At 45.7% G+C, this 22,774-nt stretch overlaps 2 protein-coding genes across 11 annotated transcripts in view; both read left to right on the plus strand.

Annotated features, from left to right (window-relative positions):
- The window catches only part of afg1lb (AFG1 like ATPase b), a 30,093-nt gene extending 17,612 nt beyond the window's left edge, over positions 1 to 12,481 (plus strand). For 2 of the 8 annotated variants that reach the window (XM_030344536.1, XM_030344532.1), the window contains exons 8-13: positions 4,011 to 4,093; positions 5,713 to 5,783; positions 6,893 to 6,993; positions 7,582 to 7,722; positions 9,322 to 9,429; positions 11,809 to 12,481. In XM_030344536.1, the coding sequence (XP_030200396.1) occupies positions 4,011 to 4,093; positions 5,713 to 5,783; positions 6,893 to 6,993; positions 7,582 to 7,722; positions 9,322 to 9,429; positions 11,809 to 11,943 (639 nt within the window). In that variant the 3' untranslated portion in view covers positions 11,944 to 12,481. Of the gene's footprint in view, positions 1 to 4,010; positions 4,094 to 4,360; positions 4,503 to 5,712; positions 5,784 to 6,892; positions 6,994 to 7,446; positions 7,723 to 9,255; positions 9,430 to 11,808 lie in introns of those variants that run through there. The other 6 variants (XM_030344533.1, XR_003974275.1, XM_030344535.1 and 3 more) reach the window with 6 other exon arrangements.
- Positions 12,482 to 19,423: 6,942 nt separating this feature from the next.
- The window catches only part of foxo3b (forkhead box O3b), a 36,303-nt gene continuing 32,952 nt past the window's right edge, over positions 19,424 to 22,774 (plus strand). Inside the window, exons 1-3 of one of the 3 annotated variants that reach the window (XM_030344714.1) lie at positions 19,424 to 19,545; positions 19,731 to 19,829; positions 20,164 to 20,881. In XM_030344714.1, coding sequence (XP_030200574.1) covers positions 20,324 to 20,881 — 558 coding nt within the window. In that variant the 5' untranslated portion in view covers positions 19,424 to 19,545; positions 19,731 to 19,829; positions 20,164 to 20,323. Of the gene's footprint in view, positions 19,830 to 20,163; positions 20,882 to 22,774 lie in introns of all 3 variants that reach the window. The other 2 variants (XM_030344712.1, XM_030344715.1) reach the window with 2 other exon arrangements.

The raw sequence follows: 22,774 nt of genomic DNA on the forward strand, positions 1-22,774 counted from the left end.
TTTGATGACTGCCATTGTGCTGCCGTGTCACTGGGGCGGGGGGACAATGGCGGCGGGCGGTACACCTCGAGGGCAGGGCTCTCTGCCTTTTGTAGTGGCCTCGCGGCCGCGGCTGCTGCTCCACAACAGCACTAACCGTTCGGAGGAAAGGGACCAATCTATTTATCTATTCCAGTGTGTTTGGGAGATAAAATGTTTCATCTGTGCAGCTTTTGTGTGGCTGCCTGATTTGAGATGATTAGAAATTTCTTTCGACTGATTACGGACAGGTGTGCTTGTATGTGTGTGACATGTTTGACGTCTTTTGTGTTCCACGTCGTTAATCCTTGAAAGGTGGGTTTGTCTCCCAGGTCTGGTGATTGTGGCCTGAGGTACACAGTGCCATGATGCTCCTACTGTCTTGAGGGTGGATCCAAGTGTGTACTGTTGGAACACTAGTTGTAGGGCTCCTGGTGGATTTCAGCACAAGGGTGTAAAAGAAATCAGTAAAAACTGTAACATTTTAACACACGGCCCCCATCATGCAACTAGCATGATGCGGGCATATGATTATGCTGGATAACCACTCTATTTCTAATATTGCATTCAAATCAACCTTTTCATACACTTTCGTTTTCATATGGGGGGGTCCTGGATCACAAAAGGCGGGGCCCTCATGCTCACAAGATGTTTCCCCAAGAGGAGCAGCTGAGGCAGGGGGAGGTTGTGAGAATGACCCCTAGGAACAAACTCCCGATGGTCCAAGGTGGTCATGTTTTAAGGGAACAGATCATTAGGTGCAATTAGAGTGTGCACATTGTTATGTAGTACCGCCACCACCTCCACCACACTGCCCAAGAATGAATCAAATCACTGGAATACACCCCCATCTCTCTCCTTCTTGCTCCCTCACTCATTCTCATTCTCACACACACACACACACACACACACACACACACACACACACACACACACACACACACACACACACACACAGACACAGACACACACACGAGAACACACACCGGCTCCACAGTGAGTAAAGACACTTTGATGTCAGGAGAGTCGTCCAGGACTTTGCCAGCATAAAGGCACTGTTTTAAGCTCTCATTCTATTCTCCCTCCCTCTCTCTCTCTCTCTCTCTCTCTCTCTCTCTCTCTCTCTCTCTCTCTCTCTCTCTCTCTCTCTCTCTCTCTCTCTCTCTCTCTCTCTCTCTCTCTCGACCCCTGCACCCCACTTTCCAACTCCCCCCCCCCCTCCCCCCTCCCCTCTGTCTCCCTTCTCTTCTCTCCCTCATCACAAGGCTGCAGGACACATCGATGAATGAACGACAACCTTTCCCCTCCTCCCCCTCCCCCTCCCTCTTTCTCTATCTCTCTCTCTTTTTTGCAGTCTTCCCACCCCATGTTTCTTTGAGGCCTGGTCAATTCTCTGGGCCAAACAAAAAAAAAGCATCAAATGTTTTCCGCAGTCCAGTAATGAGGGAGTGGACCTCATAAGGGCCTGGTAGTCGGCTATCCTTGGCTTTTGTTGTCGCTCAATGGCGCTGCACTCTTTGAAAAAAAACTCAAAAGCACTTTTTTCCTTTTTTTGGGAGGAGGATGGAGAAGGATATGGCATTGGGGGAGGGGTGTGTGTGGGGGGCAGGGGGGGGGGTGTGAGTGAGAGGCACAAGAAAGAAGAAGAAGCCACTCTTTTTTTCACTTTCTTTGAATGCTCAATGGCTGTCCAGTGGGATAAAGAGACTAGCTGCTCGGACAATGAGGGAACAGGAGCTACATGTGTTTAGATAACTCGCCTCCTACCAGGCCCTTCTTCTCCTGTCACTCATATGTCTCTGTCTCCATATCTGTCTCTGTCGCAATGCCCCCTTTGTTTTCCCTCGACTTTCTAATCTGCTCACTTTTAGTTTGGTACTTTGTGTAGAGGCCATGCATTTTTGGTATTTTATTCTATCTATAATGAAAGTGGTCACTAGTTGCTTTGTAGACGGCGCGGCAAGACCCTGGGCAGTGGCTGGTTGGCTCCAGACATACCTACAGGCAGCATGGCAGGCTTAGGAAAGGGGAGGCTGGGTGGGGTGGGGTGAGCGGGGCAGGGGGGACGGGTGTTGAGGGGGGCGGGGAGTGAGATGGCCAGGAGAAGTGGCAGGCAGAAATCTTGGAGGAGTGAGAACTTGACAATCCTCTTGAGATGAATAATCAAGTAATGACCCCGGTCTCATCTGATTATAAATAACCCATGGAATCATCATCGCTGATTGTGTTTCCAGCCTCTCCTTCCACCACCACCACCACCACCACCACCACCACCACCTAGGCGCCCCACCATCACCACCACCATCACCACCACCATCACCACCACCATCACCATATCCACCGCCAACACCTCCTACTTCTTCTCCTTTTTCTCCCTTTTTATGATGTCACAGTCCGTTCGACCGCAGTCCCTCATCTATTTATAGGTAGAGATGGGAGCCTGTGTGTGTGTGTGTGTGTGTGTGTGTGTGTGTGTGTGTGTGTGTGTGTGTGTGTGTGTGTGTGTGTGTGTGTGTGTGTGTGTGTGTGTGTGTGTGTGTGTGTGTGTGCAGTATAACTGAAAGACTAGTGCCGACTTTTTAGGAAGGCGGCGGTGACAAGGTTTGAGTTGTTTTTATCCTCTGTTTCCCGCCAGGGGGAATATTTCCCTGTGCGGCGTAGCGGTCCCCGGGTCACCGCAGCGCTGATGAAATGACGCCTCCCTTTTGTGCGTGGGGGGGCGGGGGGGTACTGGCTGGCTGTCAGGTTGTTATTAAGCCCGATCCAGCCAATTGGCTCCGCCGCGGCGACGGCTCCGGAGGTGTGTGCGAGCGGACGTGGAGATAAAAAGTTGACAGCGGAGAAGAATGGAGTATTTCCGTCCCCTTGCTTTTGTGGTGATTGCTAATTATCCCCCCGAGCTCAAGGAGGCCAGTGGCAGAAACTCACTGATTTCATAATGTAGCGGAGCTGTCACCGAGTCCTCGCCGGCCGTCCAGGGAGGGGGGGTTTGGAATGGGATGATGCCACAGGCGCAATTCTTTTCTCTTCTCTGTTAGAATGGCGGAACGATGATGATTATAGTTTGCGCGGCGCTCGTCAGCAGGAAGACACAGGCCCCCCCCCCATCCCCCCCCTGTCCCTGTTGACGTTTTAAACTCTCCGTAGGGGGGAGGGGAGGGGGGGTGAACTGTCACTTGGCGGGTCGGACCCCCCACTTGAGCGGCGCGGGGTGATGAAGGTAGGGAGGCCCACGGGCGTTTGAGCGACAGAGTAAATGTGGTTTATGCGGCGGTCCCCCCCCCCCCCCCCCCCCCCCCCCAGGGCACCTGTCCCCCTCCCCAGGGCACCTGTCGGTGAACATCAGGTGGGTTCTGTTGTTCCTCTGCCCCTTTGCTCGGGAATTCGTTTAGATAATGGCCCGAAATGTGTCAATATTTCTCCCATACGAGGCAACTTGTTATAGCAAACACCGGCAGCAATAAAGGTACTGCTGAGCAAGAGCCAAGCATCCCTGACGCCTGAGAGCCGCAGTGCACCTTGGCGGTCCCACCACCATGCCCAGCGTCTCGAGGAAAGGCTAAGAGACAAGGTTGTTCAAGATTGGGTACATTCATGGTCACAGCTCTGTTTTGGCACCGCGGTGGTGGAACGAGCTCCCTCCCTCATAGTACTTAGTTGTGTAGCATCTTATCCTAGCTATCTTTGTTGTGTACGGGGAATGAGTTAACCGAGCAATTGTTAGTGCTTTGCCTTTGGTTCTATTAACGTCCTTACTGTACAGACAGCGATATATTGTTTCTGACAAATGTACTTATTGTAAGTCCATTTGGATAACAGCGTCTGCTAAATGCCCTGAATGTAAATGTAATGGATTGCTTACATTAGTGTGTGTGTGTGTGTGTGTGTGTGTGTGTGTGTGTGTGTGTGTGTGTGTGTGTGTGTGTGTGTGTGTGTGTGTGTGTGTGTGTGTGTGTGTGTGTGTGTGTGTGTGTGTTTCTGTTTCTGTTTAGGATTACTGCCAGACCATCTGCTTAGACTCCGGCACTGACTACAGGAGGCTGAGCAGTACGCCGACAGGGAGGCAGTACTACTGGTACGAGCCGGCCTCCATGGCTCCCTCCTCTCTTCCTATAGTGCACCTGTAGTTGTTATGCATCGCTCTGCTAAAGGATAAAAAAAGCATCCTCTTCACAAACACATACATGTTGGCCTGCATGCTCTCATGGACACACACACGCACACACACACACCACACACATCGTCTCTCACCTGCCACTTGACCCTGTACTTCCTTTCACATTTTCATGCACACACAAATGCACACATATTCACTTTTTTGTGTGCATATGAACACCGCCAGCTTTTTTTCCTGAGGGGGCAGAGATAAAGGGCCCCTGGGATGGAGGCATGGGGACCAGGAAAAAGAGCTGCGCTACCTTGAGGGCCGCGTGAAAGAAAGACACAGAAATCAATAGACTGCACAAAATGGCTGAGCTCGAAGAGCAAGTTTTCCATTTTTTTGTGAAGCGTTGAGACCGCCACACAAACACAAAAACACTGGCACGCACAAATCCTAGCACACACACATACAGACACGCACACACTCAAAGTACTAGAGTGGTCGCTAAGGTGTTCTTTCTGGTTGCTGGGGGGTTATGGGTGGTTGCCACGGTGTTCTGGGGGATGGCTGGGTCAGTCTAGGTAGTTGTCAGGGTGTTCTGGTTGGTTTCTATGGTGTTTTCCATGGTGCTTTGGGTGGTTGCTAAGGTGTTCTGGGTTGGTTGCCATGGTATTCTAGATTGTTGCTAGGGTGTTTTGGGTTGTTGTTGTGGTGTTCTATGTTGTTGACGGTGTTGTTATGGGTGGTTGCTAGGCGGTTGATGTGGTTTATATTGCTTTTCCAGGTGGTTGTTAGATTCTTACTGGCGGGTGTCTATGGTGTTCTAAATGGTTTCTATAGTGTTCCAGATGGTTGAAATGTGTTCTGATTCGTTGCTAAGGTCATCTGGGTGGCTGCCAGTTTCTCCAGATGATTTTTGTATTGTGTTATACATTTAAAATGATCCACCGTTAATATTACTATCACAATTAATTAAAAAAATTAAGTGCATCCCAATAGCTGCAGGGAGCTCAACATATTGTTTTATAATGTCAGCGGGTCTAAATATTGTGGGAGGAGGGACAGTTTATAGATCTTGATAATATAGATGACAAGAGATTACAAACACCTTTGCCATTTCAGTGTGAGTAAAAAAACGATGTGCGCTTTTAAGTTAAAGCAAACATACACAGACACTTGGCAATATTATTTAGACATGCATTCAAAGGGGCCTAATGCTGCTGTTTAGTGTGTAACATCCTGCCCTCTGCTAATAGATTGTAAGGATAAGTACCCCTCCCCTCCTCTCTCGTCCCATTGCACCACCCCCCCACTCCCCGCACACAACATCTCCTCACTGCTCTTAGTGTTTGATGCGTGGCCACTTCACTATTGTTCATTTCGTATTTTATTATTCAATTTTTTTCACCCTCTGACTCTGTGTGTGTGTGTATGTGTGTATGTATGGGGGGGATGTGTGTGTGTGTGTGTGTGTGTGTGTGTGTGTGTGTGTGTGTGTGTGTGTGTGTGTGTGTGTGTGTGTGTGTGTGTGTGTGTGTGTGTGTGTGTGTGTGTGTGTGTGTGTGTGTGTGTGTGTGTGTGTGCGTGCGCAGCACAGGGGAGGCTGATGCGGAGGCCTTCATGGACGCCCTGTTTGATGAGCTGGCCTTGAGACAGAGACGCGGTATGGAAGGAGGAATTTATTTTTTAATTGTTCACAGAAAGACTGAGTGGTGGGTGGGTGAGCGGCGGGTTAGAGGGGAGGCGGAAACACACGTTCGACTAAAGCCTCCACCAATACAGGGGGTTGTGTAAAGTAGGGGTGCGGGAGGGCTTAAAACAGACCCGACAACCTCATGGCAGTAAAGAAGTTTGCAGATTAATAATTGATACGATTATTTTCTTTTTTTTTGTATAATCTATTATTTTTTTCAGATAACTAAACAGAAGACAGCAAAAATACTAGAAAATATAATTTAAGGAAAATATGTTCCACTTATAAACCTGAACTGCATCCTCATTCACATGGTCAAAATGTATATTGTTAAGCACACAACAGCTAGAAAACTCAAAGCACGCATTTCTCAAGTGAATTAAGGGCTTTCTTCAAAGCTGTATCTGAAAAATCTTTGAAATTCTGAGGAAATTAAACATTTGTAGTCAAGAACACTCGAGGAAGAAATATAAATATGACAGAGTTAATTATAAAGGAAAATGGTTAATGAAGAACTTCCCCTTAAGAAAGTGAAACAATATATCCGTGTCGGTACGATAAGGATGTTCATAGAACCAAGAGCATGAAACAATAATCGCTAGGTTAACCCATTCCCCGTATTCAACAGAGATAGCTATGATAAGATGCTACATAACTAAGTACTCTTAACTAAACCCAACATACAATAAGTGCGTACATTAAGTGCCAGGACTTACAACATACAACAAGTAGGAGGGGGGGGTACTAGTCAAATCAGGGTGGCGGAGACCGGATCAGTTCAGACCGTTTAGAGTCTGGTCCCTTGCTGGAGAACTCCAGGGCGAGCAGATCACTAGATAGACTAAACCAGGAGAGCCAGAGAAGGAGCAGAGGGATAATTGGATCTGACAAATCCTCAACTCAAATATCCAGATGCCGTAAAGCTGAACAAAACATAGCTTTTGTTATCTCTCTGTACCTATGATCTGTAAAGCTGGCTGAAACAGAGCTGTTGTTATGTAACGGCAGGTGTAGGTATTGGGCGATGGTATGAGAACTGAAAGCCATTGGGAATGGGGTTGATTGTTTGGTTTCCGTAGCGATGGGGCCACGGGTGTTGACGGTGCTGGGCAGGGAGGTGGTGCTGGAGAAGACCTGTGGCTTGCTGGCGGACTGCACCTTCCACCAGCTGTGTGGCACAGTGAGTGACCACTTCTTTTCCAATCACTCCTTTCATTCCTCTAAACCCGGGCGTCTTCTGTGAAGTCTACCCTGCCTCAGTTCTGAGCAGTCAGGCTCTTTGTAAGTGCGCACTTTATATTTAAAGCAGGCTTACAGCAGCATTGCATCGCCTACACTCAATAATTCACACTCGGTAGCTTTGTAGCGAGCTGCTTGCCTCATTTCTTAAAAAATAAGTCATTTGAACTTCTTGAATCTTGGCTCATCCTGCTAGTGACCGCTCATAACCAGTGGGCAATACGCCTTGTAGCAACACGGGTTTGATTCCCTCCTGTGGTCTTATCCTACAAATCATTCCCTCACAACCAGCTGATCTATTATCTCCTCACTTTCCTGTGTATAAAGACACCAAGAAAACGAAACACGCATATATATTTAAATGCTTATCATAATTATTTATGTGCAAAAAAAGGCATACGCGAAGCATGGAACCAGAACGAACCGGAACGGGGGCTGAGTGATGAGCTCCCCTCAGGACCCTCACCTTAAGGCCTGGGGGGCGGTGGTGGGGGGTCTGACCTCGGGTGTCTGCTGCTCTGTGCTTCAGCCCACGGGCGCCTGCGACTACCTGGAGATGGCCGGGCACTTTGACACGGTGTTCATCCGGAACGTTCCTCTGCTCACCCTGGAGCTCAAGGACCAGGCCAGGCGCTTCATCACCCTCATCGACACCTTCTACGACCTCAAGGTAGCTGCCCCGAGCCCACCACGCTATCAGACCATGTATATATACATATTAAAGACAATATGGTTGTTTTGATAACATGTTTCTAAAGATTGAATGCGTTAACTATTTATGAATGTAATATTGCTGAAGTTTATTTAAATGGGAGGAACAACGATCATTTAAAAAATAGTGTTATGTCCCTTATGGCGGCCCTGCTCAAGTCAGGATAAGTTTGATCAGGTATTCTTGACCCAGACTTCATACAGATAGACGGTTTGTGGGCAATGCCACAGCAGATAGGCGCACACCGGCAGGGCAGAAAGCAGAAAGGCGTTAACTGGGCTTATCCCAAAAGGATAGAAATTGTGAATCTTTAAAAAGGTGGATTTGATTCATAATCGAATGGTTTGTGTGCGCGTAGATTTACTTTCGTAGATACACAGGGCTTTCTATCAGATGCGTGCAGGCTATAATTTCCAACATCAGGCCATACAATAGTTGGCTATTTGGACTTAGGCTATCCCATGTCCACTCACTCTCAGTAGTTACACAACCATCTGCTTATGGGTTTTCGTTCCAAACTATTCAGCTTCTGTGATTGGTGTAGAAGGAGACTTCTGTGATTGGTGTAGAAGGAGACTTCTGTGATTGGTGTAGAAGGAGACTTCTGTGATTGGTGTAGAAGGAGACTTCTGTGATTTGTATAGAAGGAGACTTCTGTGATTGGTGTAGAAGGAGACTTCTGTGATTGGTGTAGAAGGAGACTTCTGTGATTGGTGTAGAAGGAGACTTCTGTGATTGGTGTAGAAGGAGACTTCTGTGATTGGTGTAGAAGGAGACTTCTGTGATTTGTGTAGAAGGAGACTTCTGTGATTTGTGTAGAAGGAGACTTCTGTGATTGGTGTAGAAGGAGACTTCTGTGATTGGTGTAGAAAGAGACTTCTATGATTGGTGTAGAAGGAGACTTCTGTGATTGGTGTAGAAGGAGGCTTATGTGATTGGTGTAGAAGGAGACTTCCGATGTCACCGACATCTCCTGCTAAATGTTGCCACAAACACCTCCCCTACCATCAGGATTATTATAGAGCATTTATAGATTCACAAATCGATATGACTTGAAGAGGTTTGAGTCCGTATCTCTTATTTTTCTTATTTTCTCTTAAGTTATTGGAAAATCTGTAAATACACTTTAAGCGTAATGATGAAGGATAATGTAAACCGTAGCTTATGTATTGAGACAGTGTAGGCTGTGTCCATCAATGGACTAAATGTTCCAGGTGAAACTGCCAGGTCCATAAATCGTCATTTTTGTTGCTCATTTGAATAAATCTAGCCTGCTTAGAACATTTCAAACTCGGTAATACATTTCTGCAGTAAACTGATAATCCACGCTGAAACAAGCATTAGCTTCATGACATTAACATGCAATAGAAAGACAAACCATCACATTCGGCATAGTGTTTTGTCATTCCATTATCCGGCTTTACAAGGAGAAATGCAATGCAATATTATTCATACATTCATACAATGCTGTCATTGCTAAAAACAAACAAGATGAGCCAGTGAAAGCACCCAGCAGAAGGCTGACCCAACCCCTGATCCCCGTCTCTGGCCCCCAAGGTGAGGGTGGTGATCCAGGCCAAGGCCCCTCTGGAGGCTCTGTTCTCCCACTCTGGAGCCGGAGACTTCAGGGACCGACAGCTGCTGGACGACCTGGGCCTCAGCGGGGTAACAGAGCGCCTGTCTCACCTCCTTACCTGCCTTCACATTACCTGTCTCACCTCCTTACCTGCCCTAACCTTACCTGTCTTACTCCTTTACCTGGCTTCACCTTACCTGTCTTATCTCCTTACCTGCCCTAACCTTACCTGTCTTATGCCTTTAACTGGCTTCACCTTACCTGTCTTACTCCTTTACCTGGCTTCACCTTACCTGTCTTATCTCCTTACCTGCCCTAACCTTACCTGTCTTATCCTAAAGTAAAGAAAGCTGAGGAAAGACTGAAACATGGCTTTGTTCCATGACACAACCTTCCTCTAAGATGACTTAATGCCAAAAGGTTTAAAAGGTTTGGGCTGTTTATCCGTTTGTGATTCTAGCATTCTAGATTCTAGCATTAGCATCAGTGTGCTTATGTAAAGTCCCAGTTGCCAGAGCATTTTTTGCCCAACTCTATATATAAATATACAAATATATTGTTTCTTCTTGGGCTGTGTGCAACAGTACAGGTAGTCCAAACAAAAAATCCACAAAACAGAAATAAATATTGATTAGTAGTAACTCCTTGTAACATAGGCAGGATTCCAGTTTATTGCAAGTAAACAGATAAATGTTTGCATTACCTGCAAGGTTTACCTGCAAGTTAATGCTCTTGCACAGGGGAATTGACATCAGCTAATGCTACCTGCTACATAAGGGGATAACTGAATCAATCCACATGAACGGGTCTCATTGCCCTTGTCTACGAAGGGTTGCAAAGGTAAAAAAAAAAAGCCAAGATCCTGAGCTAACTCCTACATACTCTTAGTATGTGGGACATAGTATAAGGCAGGGGTACTCAAGTAGAAATGATGAGGGGCCACAAAAAAATTTTTCAGTGACTCAAGGGGCCGGTCGGTATACGTGTGACTGAGGCCGATATATGCTCAGTTTTAGACGTAACGCGTAAGCACGTAAGATACATAACCCCCCCTTGCGCGGTAAAATATCCCCCTTACTTGCTTGAGTGCGTCGGCCAAAATTCCTGACAATGCGACTGAAACACACCCTACGCAGCTCGCAAAGACTGTGATTGGCCAGCTAACCACATCCTTTCAGGAGTCTCACATTTCCGGTTTTACAGCATAATAGCGTCATTTTTAAAAGGCCGTGACAGAAGCGAATGAAGAATTTTGAAGAAGGAGAAGAAGAAAACACAAGAACGAATTATGATAATTATAAATATAAACAAGCCAGCGATTACCACTTCCACGCCCACAGATTCGTTCGTTGCTCCCCCTACTGTTCTGGCGGAGAATCCCCTTGCAACACGCGCAATCCTTAAGGAACCTTAAAGGAACCGTAAATCAAAACTTGTCTAAAACAAGTCCCTTGTGTAAATTACGTGCTTACGTCTCTGCGTCTAAAACGACCCTAAATCGGCCTTGACTGCTGCTGAGATGGACTGTCTGCCTCGAGTTTGGGAGGGCTGGAGCGGTCTGTGGGCTGGAGTGCTATCTGTTTATCGTTGCAACCCCCAGCCTCGTATTGAGATCGCGGCGCGCGGTTTCAAAATAAGAGCGCCCAACACGATTTTTTTTTTTTTTTTTTTTTTTTTTTTTTTTAATAATTAAAAAAACTTTTCAAAACAGCTCGAGGGCCATTAATAGACACCCCGCGGGCCACAAAAGGCCCGCGGGCCGCTACTTGAGTATGACTGGTATAAGGGAACACATTCGTTTGCTGGGAAATTAAATTGCAGACATTTTCCATGCATATTTGTTTTTCATTCATATTGGCCCTTGCTCGGATTAGGTGATCTAAGTGTATTTATGTATTCTTTGACCCTGATGTGTGTTCTCTACTCCTGCAAGCAGAAAGCAAATATGTTGTTGGATGTTTTCTTTCAAGTCCTCTTTTTATAAAGATACATTTTCCTTTAGTAATCTCAGATGGGAAATTCATGAAATGTTCCTAGATTGAATGCGGTTGGAGCCATGATCAGGTTTTTATTGTTTTTGTGTGGAACGGGAAGCAACCAGTCTGTGTTCTGTGCCATTGAGGGTCTGGGCTTGAACCTTTGTTTTCTGAGTGAAACATTGTGGTTTAAACATGTACATGCTGAACTGTGAAGAAATGGATGTCAGATCCCAGAGATATACTGCTCACTGGACATTGGTTCATGTCCAGTCCGGACCACATGTCCAAAACAACTTCTCCCTTTTGCCCCCCCCTTTGCTTATTTAGGAATATTGGCGTTGTTAAAAGTCATTAGAGAAAGTTTGAATGGGTTGACCTTTGACCCTGCTGTGTGTGTGTGTGTGTGTGTGTGTGTGTGTGTGTGTGTGTGTGTGTGTGTGTGTGTGTGTGTGTGTGTGTGTGTGTGTGTGTGTGTGTTGTCCCCTCTAGGTGGCAGCCGAGCAACTGTCTCTCTTCACAGCAGAAGAGGAAATCTTTGCCTTCAAGCGTACAGTCTCAAGACTGTTGGAGATGCAGACAGACGCATACTGGAAGCAGGGCGACCGCACTAAGGAATCAAACTAAACACCAAAAGAAAACAGGGAGTCCCTCCCGATATCCTGCTTATCGCTGAGGACACTGAACCAAACCATTATTTTGTCTTTATTTCAAAGTTATCAAAGAGTCGGGCACTTGAAGGGCCGAACTTAATATAAAGAAGGAATAATACATATAGCAACAATATTAATGTTTTATAGGCACCGAATACTACTTATAATGTCTTGGTACCATTTGTTCCTTGGGCTTGACTATATTCTGGGAAACCTATGGACACTTTCCTAACTACCTCAATGTGTCTTAAGTTGATCTGTGGATTGTTGCTGATCAGAGGGCCTCTAGTGTATGGAAGCATCTGTTACCCATGAGGCAAACCGGTGCTTAATTCAAGGAGAGACCGTCTATGACTTCATTGGTCTTTGAGAGTAGAGGAACACTGCCCTCTGTTGGTGAAAGGGGGAAACGAGAAAAACGACTGACCACGTTACACCTAAATCCTAACCTGTTTTTATTTTGTGTAACGTGTATTATTGATCAATTAATAAAATGCTTGCAAATAAACTAACTAGTGTTGACTGAGAAAATAAATCTAAAAACCGCTAATTTTCTATACAATTATACAAAAATATCAAATGTTATACTGTGTGGATTATCCATAGTTCACCATGTCCCATAATTAGGGGTCCGAGCAGTCCCCTATTGGTTCTACAAGGTTTTTTTTTCCCCTCAAATTCTGCAAAAAAGTCATACTGCAGCCCACCGTAAATCGAAAACTAGAAATTTTCAAATTTGTAGTGTGCACCCAAAGGTGACGCTATTGTGAAAGAAACATGAATTAGGCTCACCAGATTGACCTGGATTCAAAATTATTTCAGAATATTAATCTCTAGAATCAGATGCATCTATAGAACCCTAAATGCAAACTGTTCCCACAATTTCATATTAAAGCCAAACATGATAAAAAAGATTCACAGGCTACAAAAATAATCCAAATTTTACCAAAATCACCACATAAAATCTTTAGTCCGAGCCTCACAGAAATCATCAAACAGAATTTGTTTTATTTAGTTCCATTTGAGAAATATTGGCCAATAATGCCCCGTTTACACCATGCCGCTAATGGCCGCTAATGGCCGATGGACCACCGATGTGGAAGTCGGGGTGATTCAGGTGACATCGGGCTAAAAATGTATGATCGGGTCAATTTATCGGGGTAGCATTTACACATACCCGATGTTATAACGATAACATAACGATTTATGCCAGGGAAGACACCCGAAGTGCGTTTGGCATCATTTGACGTCATTTCGAATGACGCCAAACACGTCAAATGACGCGTTTGGCGTCATTTGGCGTCATTTCGGGAGAAGGCAAAGGGGAGACTGGTTTAGACTGATATTTATTTATATATTTATTTATATTACAATAGCGATTTTATAATAATAGAACACCGGTTCTAAATGGGCGAAGTACCCTGTAATTATAAAAGTAGGACATCCATCCATCACCCCCTATTTATACCCAAGTGGCAGATTGAGGGTCTTCCTTAACACAATGGTCACTCACAATCGTTATTTGTCTAGGGTTCTCGAGGGTCTTTCGTGTGTTGAGGTTGCCGATATAAAGACGATAAAACACGATAAAGCGCGGAAGATTAACGAATATAGCCGATGTGCCCAGGAAAATTCCCGAACGATTTGCGATGTCTTACGTTATACTCCCGTTCTATTCCCGATTATAGCCGATTAGCCCATAGCAACACCTGGTAACCGATTCTACCCCGATTGACCCAAAATTAACAAACATGTTCGTTCTTTGCCGATGTTGCCCGTTGTTGCCCGATCATTGAGCATTTCTTCCCGTTTCTTCCCGTTGTCTAACGATGTTCCCGGGAAGAGTAACGGTGTTTCCCGATGCAACCACGTTATTTGCCGATGTTATAACGATAGCTGCTGATTTAGCCATCGGGCACCATCGGGGCCCACTATCGGGTAGGTGTAAACAGGGCATAAAGTTGGAGCAGTTAGCCCATTTTTCTATCTATGACCATTTTGTTATTGTGTAAAAAAAAACATAGGACTATTATTAGTGGATACCAATACCCCCCACTACACATAAACCCAAATTGTGGTACTGCACCCAAAGGTGGCGCTATTTAATTTTTTTTAGGAACTAGCCTTATTTCTCCTTACTAGATTAACCTGGACTCAAAATTCTTTCATCATATTAATCTCTATAATCAGATGCATCTTTTTCACCCTTGTTTCCTGCTCTAAATTTTTTTACTTTTCCCACAATTTCATAGAAAAGCCAAACGTCCACAGTCTCAACCCATTTTGCCTGAACATTTTGTTATTGTATAACTACCATACGGCTATCATTAGGTGGATACCATTAACAGTGAAAAAGATCTGTACTATTTTAAGAAAGCCTAAGCCCAGTTCAGACCAAAGATTCGCCTCGCAACTCCTTGCGACGAGACTGGCTGCGACGTTCTAAAACTGGGCAGTTCACACTGGTGCACTGGGCGGCGAGGGTCAGGTGGTTTACCTAGCAACTGTGAACGCTCTGGCACAGCTGAGAGCCGCAACAGCATCAGCATCAGGCTAAAAAGAAAAAAAATAGCCTAAATTAGGTTTGCGATTAGGTTGCTTGAGCTAGCAACCCAATTTACCCTCCCGGTCCCTACACACATTGGCAGTTTATTGGGTTTCATTCTGAAGCCCAGTTCAAGATGAAGATTGAGAGTTCGAATCCTGATTAGAGCATTATGAACAAGCTTAACATGACATTCTGTCATTGCCACCCATTTAAGAAACACACATTGAACAGCACTTGAAATTCATCAGGCAATCAACATTCCGGCTCATTAGTTTCCAAGAATCGAACTGCCAAGACACAGTATGGCATTAAGGGGAACTTCTTCGTTAACCATTTTTCCTTCATAATTAACTAGTGTTCTTGACTACAAATGTTTAATTTCCCCAGAAGATTTTTCAGGTATATGCTTTGAAGAAAGCCCTTCATTCACTTGAGAAATGTGTGCATGGAGTTTTCTGGATATTGTGTGCTTATCAATAGACATTTTGACCATGTGAATGAGGCTGCAGTTCAGGTTTATAAGTGGAACATCTTTCCTTAAATAGGACAATTACAGGTGCTGGTCAAATTATTAGAATATCATGAAAAAGTTGATTTATTTCAGTAATTATATTCAGAACGTGAAACTTACATATTATATCAATTCATTACACACAGAGTGATATATTTGAAATGTTTATTTCTTTTAATTTGGATGATTAGTACTGACAATTACTGAAAATCCCAAATTCAGTATCTCAGAAAATTAGAATATTAGTTACGACTAGTACAAAAAATGATTTTTTAGAAATGTGGGCCAACTGAAAAGTATGAACATGGAAAGTTTCAGCATGTATGGCAATCAATACTTAGTTGCAGCTCCTTTTGCCTGAATTGCTGCAGCAATACGGCGTGGCATGGAGTCGACCAGTCTGTTGCACTCCTCAGGTGTTATGAGAGCCCAGGTTGCTTTAATAGTGGCCTTCAGCTCTTCAGCATTGTTGGGTCTGGCATCTCTCATCTTCCGCTTCACAATACCCCATAGGTTTTCTATGGGGTTAAGGTCAGGTGAGTTTGCAGGCCAATCAAGAAGAGGGATACCATGGTCCTTAAAACAGGTACTGGTAGATTTGGCCCTGTGTGCAGGTGCCAAGTCATGTTGGAAAATGAAATCGTCACCTCCATAAAGTTGGTCCGCGGCAGGCAGCATAAAGTGTTCTAAAACTTCCTGGTAGACTGCTGCATTGACCCTGGACCTCAGGAAACACAGTGGACCAACAGCAGCAGATGACATGGCACCCCAGACCATTACTGACTGTGGAAATTTTACACTGGACTTCAGGCAACGTGGATTCTGTGCCTCTCCTGTCTTCCTCCAGACTCTGGGACCTTGATTTCCAAAGGAGATACAAAATTTACTTTCATCTGAAAACATAACTTTGGACCACTCAGCAGCAGTCCAGTCCTTTTTGTCTTGAGCCCAGGCGCGACGCTTTTGACGTTGTCTCTTATTCAAGAGTGGCTTTACACGAGGAATGCGACAGCTGAAGCCCATATCTTGCATACGTCGGTGTGTGGTGCTTCTTGAAGCACTGACTCCAGCTACAGTCCACTCTTTGTGGATCTCCCCCACATTTTTGAATCGGTTTTGTTTGACAATCCTCTCCAGGGCGCGTTTATCCGTCTTGCTTGTACACTCTTTTCTACCACATCTTTTTCTTCCCTTCGCCTCTCTATTAATGTGCTTGGACACAGAGCTCTGGGAACATCCAACCTCTTTGGCAATGACCTTTTGTGTCTTGCCCTCCTTCTTTAAAGTATCAATGGTCATCTTTTGGACAGTTGTCAAGTCAGCAGTCTTCCCCATGATTGTGTGTCATACAGAATCAAAACGAGAGACCATTTAAAGGCTTTTCCAGGTGTTTTGAGTTAGTTAGCTAATTAGAGTGTGGCACCAGGTGTCTTCAATATCTGACCTTTTCACCATATTCTAATTTTCTGAGATGTTGAATTTAGGGTTTTCATTGGTTGTCAGCTATAATCATATTCTTTTTGGCAAAAAACACTTATAATGTATCAGTCTGTTTGGAATGAATGTATACATTCTACAGGTTTGACTTTCTAAATGGAATTAATGAAATAAATCAACTTTTTCATGATATTCTAATAATATGACCAGCACCTGTATATGTTATATTTATATATCTTCCATTATTGTGTTCTTGACTTTTAATTTTGCTTGGACCCCGTTAATCACCGGTTATATTTATTATTACTTTTGATGAGAAACAAGACATCGTTTTCAAAATTACGATGACTTCTTTTCATTTCCAATGACCTTAGCGCAATGAAAACGTGCGTTCATGCGTTGGTTACGGCAGTATAGCTCATATGTCAATAGATGGCAGCAGAGGTAATGATTGTGTCGATTGTGTAACAGCTTGTTGCATGGTGGGATGCATGAGGTCATCCCTCTGCACCATTCAGCCTGTGCTTCCTGTACTGGCCCTGCCCAGTCCAGCCAGTCTTTATTATTCAGAACCTTAACTGGTATTGTCCACTCTATCCGATCCAGGTCTGCCCATGTCACTGTTCAAGGTTTCCTGGATTATTATTAATGTTTTCTGTTTGGTGTCAGTATAAACATGTCCTTGCATTCTACAGAGGCATGCATTGACCATGTTTGCCTCTCAAATGCTTAACGGTTAAAATTCAATCCGTGACATAAATCTGAGTTGTAATATAATGGCAAAGTCCAGTAGCAATGCTGAGACATAATGCTTCATCACCGATACGTTGTGAGGATGGTTGATTGCCCAGAGGCCAATGCCTGAGTGTGTGCTAGTTGGTTTAGATTGGAGGTTAGCTTGGAGTATCGCTCAGAGTTTAGGTTGGAGTTTAGCTTGCTCAGCACCCCCCCCCCTCCCTCTCCTGTCTACTCACAGGGTGTTGGGGGGGGGGGGGGGGGGGGGGGAGTAATCCAATCAGAGCATTATGCTGCTTGGACGGAGAAAACATAAAAATAAGGAAAACACAACACAAACAGCGAAGCCTCCCTCCCTCCCCCTCCCTCCGCTAGCTCTATGGATGTATATGTATTTTTGGGTCAGCTCGCTCCATACTTTTTATGCTTTGTTTTACACTATAACTTTCTGTTATAAAATCTGTTTGTATAGCACACACACACACACACACACACGCAACCAAAAGGACCCTTCCAGCAGACCACGTCAGTGCAGTTTGGTAACATAGGTGAGTGTGTAGTTGGCTGCTGTTGTGGGTTCCCTGGCCGGTCCCAAAGCAGTTATTCCTTCATTCTCCCCAGCTGCGGCTGACAGCCTCAGAGGGGACAGCAAGGAAGAAGAAGAAGAGAGCCAAGTGTACAATTCTCTGTGTTCTACAATTTATTGTAGAAGGTTCATTGTGTTTTGAAGTGAACTCCGATATCAGAAATGAGAATGCTACCAAAGAAGACATAGGGACATAAGCACTACAGTTGGTATTCACACAATTCTAGGGTATGGCCTACATTGGTGTGTGTGTGTGTGTGTGTGTGTGTGTGTGTGTGTGTGTGTGTGTGTGTGTGTGTGTGTGTGTGTGTGTGTGTGTGTGTGTGTGTGTGTGTGTGTGTGTGTGTGTGTGTGTGTGTGTGTGTGTGTGTGTGAAGCATCTCCACAGCCATATGTGAGGTGCTGTAGGATTTCACAATAAAGACAACCTTTGAAATATAAAAATTAGCTTCAACACACACACACTCCCGCCGGCATGCACCCAGTGAACAGTTAATATGGCTCTCTGCAGGCGCTAAACTGCTGCATCAGGTATTCTCTTTGGTGCGCAGGGAACAAAGAAAGAGTCCGTTTGTGTGTGTGTGTGTGTGTGTGCACGTGGGTCTGTGTGTGTGTGCGTGTGCCAACCAACCTCCAGAAGTGCTATGATTTATCATTTGGATATCATTCTTTCCACTTGTGTAGGTCCTATACTACATATTTTTTGTTGTTTAATATTTAACCCTGACAACCATTGTGTGAAGACACTGACTGAGTATAACATAGGGTGTAGCCTATACCTGTCTAAGAATGTTAAACAGAACTGTGTTTGTTCAGGTATGATCATCAGATTAAATGTGTTATGTTTACGTTGAGCTCCGACTCATTGACTGATCATTGCACACAGGCGAGCCGAATGGCATTCCTGCACAAAGAGAACCTGCAGAATACGAGCCTGTTGTGATGAAGAGAGGAGAGGGAGGGGTTGGGGGAAGGGCTTTGCAGAGCAGCACCACTTACAGCAGGGAGAAAGGTATAGGATTTCTTCTTGCCTTAATCTTTGGCTAATAAATGGGTTGACGTCATCTTCGATGAGTTGGAACTGGTTTCAAAAGGGGGCGTGTCACGTGTGCCCTGACAGCCGTGATTGACAGTCGCTCCCTCAACGGTTAAAGGCGCCGTACGCAGTTCCACACCGGGGCAACAGGCGGAGGGTCTGCGTCAATATCAAAATACACTAAACTAAACCATTAAAATCCTTCTTAAACCGGTGGGCTTTAAATGCTAATTTTATTATGGGTCCGCATAGCAAAAGAGGTCGACTACATGTCTATGCTAATTTTGAACTATGGATCACCATAATAATAATAATAATTATTGGTCATAATGGTCATAAATAAGTCAACACGTGTCATCCAATAAGAACACATGTTAATAAATGTCAAATAGGCTACCGAAGTTATTTGGTAAAGAGAAATCGAGTTTATAGGCTATATTATTGATAAATACATTTTTATAAATTATTTAATAGGGCTTTTTTCACTATCAGTACAGGATTTTGAGTGTGAACATGTCCGGACGTGCCCCGTCCCCGGTCCATACAGTGGCTAGTCTCGGCATGCTGCCTTCTCCCCTCTCCTGGAGCGTGTCTCTTTAAAAGGCGATCCTCTACGGGCTCCAGGGGGCTGGCTCTCACCGACTCGTGTTTGGTATGTGTGTGTGTGTGTGTGTGCGCGCGTGTATCTGTGTGTGCAGCATTGAGAGAAGCAGAGCAAGCGAGGTACAGTAACCCAGATCGAGGTGGCGTTCTTATTCCATATCTACAGTGATAGTTGTCCTCATTAGCTTGAATTGTCCCCTTTTGTAGTTTTGTTAGTGAAGTCAAAGAGTGTAAGTCGAAAAGATGTCCACTGGAAGTGCGGGAGTGTGAATGTCGCCTGTACGGGATCTGGTCTTTGGTTTTAGTCGCGGTTCAGGACCAAGTGGCTGCTGGACGACGGCTGCAGGGTTTCCCCACAGACTGTGATGACGGCTGAGCCCCTACTCCGTGACCCTTGATATCGAGTGGGTGTAGTGCACCGTTTGGTTACCTTGTAGTACACTGTGTGGTTACCTTTTTTTTTTTGGGGGGGGGGGGGTTCAACGCATTGTTATAGACGATTGGACTGCATAATGTGTTACATTAGACAGGAGGGGGTTGTTTGTTTTGTATTTATTTTGTTAATAGTTGTAGCCTTAGCCTGCCGTTTGAATATATAGGCCTAACCTCCATTTTAGACATAAACATGGCTAAAGGGGTTAGGATTGAACCTGATGTAGGATCTGTAATTGTAAGCTTATGTGTTAGTGTTGCTGTTTGTGTGTTGTCTTAGTGTTGCTGGTTGTGTGTCCTCCTCAGGGTTAAAGAAACTGTCACGAGCCTCCTGGAGGCTTCAATAGCAACAAAGAACGGGCACGCGCATTCATGGAATGCGACTTTGACAGCACTTCGTCTTTCCCAAACTAAAGTTCATCTACTGCGATCGGGGATACGTGTTTTTTTTCTTCCGCTGGCCGAGATGGCGGAGGTTTTGGATCTCGACCTTCTCAGCGACTCGGACGTGGCAATTGACCCTGACTTTGAGCCACAAAAGCGGCCACGGTCGTGCACCTGGCCGCTGCCCCGTCCAGAGTCAAACGCCGCGAAACCAGAGAGTAATGACACAGATATCATACCAGAGGAAGAGGATGACGAAGAGGACCATACCACCACGGCCGCTATCGACATCCACGGCTCGAACGGGGCCGCGGAGGACCATAGCAGCAGCAGCCCCGGGGCCGACGGGCTGCTCTCTTCCCTCGGCCAGGAGAGCGGAGGATCCCCGCTCTCCTCCGACTCGCCGTCGGCCACGACAGGCGCTCCGGCCGCTGACGGCCTCGGCGCGCAGCAGACCCCGAGGAAGTCGTCGTCACGGCGAAACGCGTGGGGAAACCTCTCCTACGCCGACCTGATCACAAAGGCCATCGAGAGCACGCCGGACAAGAGGCTGACGTTGTCGCAGATTTACGACTGGATGGTGAGGTGTGTGCCCTACTTCAAAGACAAAGGCGACAGCAACAGCTCTGCAGGATGGAAGGTAAGCGTGCGCCCTCCGCTCCCCATCCACACTCCGCCTCCCCTCCTCCCCCCTACTTCCGATCAAAACAAAAACAAAACACATGTGGCTTGCATTCGCTCCATCGCACATGTACGTGGCTCATAAATCAAGACTTGCAGCGCGACAGCCTCCGAGCCAATTAGTGGAGCGCAATTATTTACAATTTATCTTCTGGGCTCTCTCTCCACATGTCTATAATTTATAATATGGAAATTGTCAAGCAGTTTGTCTCGAAACAGAATATAGCCTATTTAGGCCTACTGCATGACGTTACCTTTCAGGGAAGCCCAAACCATAATACAATTACATAGAACGAAGAAGCATGCAAAATATGTTAAAATATCTCATTGGACTAGGGCTGAATGAAAACAAAATAATCCGTTGATCCTAGGCCGGCACGTCGCGGTAATTAATCGCCAATGCGTCTGCAATGTGTATGTATCTTCAGTCACTGTCACTATGTTGTACCTTAACCCCCCCCCCATTACACACACACATTCCCCCATGTTTGTTATTACCTAAAACCTGGATTTCATCCATGCCAGTGTTCAGGGCCAGGTCTAGGCAGCTGCCAAGGGGGTTGGTTGTTCTTCCTTGTGGACAATTGCAACTAGCGGACATGCCATGGGGTCACATGGGCTGTCGTTATGGTGGGGGCAAGACTTCCCTCAAAGGACGTGGCTTCATGGTGGGGGGGGGGTGGGAGGGAGAGAGAGAGAGAAGTATAGGGGATGAGGAGGAGGAGGAGGGGTATGCTCGCATAGCACAGAGAACAGCTCTGAGATCTCAAATGAGGGGCTCTCCGTAAAATCGCTTACTAATCCAAGGTCTTCACAAATGAGAAGGGGAAGTGAGGGGGTGATGATGTTGGGGGGATGGGGCACACTCAGTCAAGGCCAGGTTCATTGTGGCCGCCGTGCTGGGCTGGTGACCCTAGAATGCTGGGACTGGGGGCCAGGCGGGGGCCCGTGTAGGGTTACTATCCAGAGGAGGGCCCAGGCCTGGGCGGGGGGGGAGGAGCTCATGGAGGATCTGAAGAAAATGTATGCAATGAAGGGAGGGCAGGACCCAGGGAAGGGCTTTGGGCAGCTGGCCCTTATCTCAGGTTTTGTTGATCATTAGCAGCACACATTTGGGCGGGAGAAAAGAAGACAGCATAATCTTGTTTGGTCTCATGTACATGAATGCACGCGACGGCTTTTTTTATGATACACTATTACTGTCTGCAATACAAGCAGTTTAATGAACACCAGTACCCTAACACAGACCAACACCAGTACCCTAACACAGACCACCGTGCCAGGCGACCGGCTGCTGTTCCCCTGCTCTCCAGCAGGGGAGTACACCCTGTTTGAAACTGATATTCTGAATTGAAGGGAAAACCTGAAATGAATCAAAACATGGAGTGGGGCGGCCCGCGCCCAGGCCAAGGCCAGGGCTCAAAATAGACACCTGACTACATGCCTTTAACCGTGTGTGTGTGTGTGTGTGTGTGTGTGTGTGTGTGTGTGTGTGTGTGTGTGTGTGTGTGTGTGTGTGTGTGTGTGTGTGTGTGTGTGTGTGTGTGTGTGTGTGTGTTCTCTTGGCTGAACTTTGTGCTCTAGTGTTACCTAATCCTGCCCTAACAGGTTTTTCCTATTGCGGGGCAGCTGCCAGTCACAGGCCCGACCTGGTTGTGTCACGTAGGCGCTCAATATAAAACACGCGCAACACACACATATGCATGTTTCAGCTTGAACCAGCACACACACTCACACTCAATGCACACATATGCATGTGTTCAGCTCGAGTACACATACACCGGACACTCTGCATACGCTGTATATACGCCACCGCTAAACGTTTCTCTGTGAGACGGACATGTCGGGACTC

This window comes from Gadus morhua, chromosome 21 (genome assembly GCF_902167405.1).
Source record: "Gadus morhua chromosome 21, gadMor3.0, whole genome shotgun sequence".
Taxonomy (NCBI): Eukaryota; Metazoa; Chordata; class Actinopteri; order Gadiformes; family Gadidae; genus Gadus; species Gadus morhua.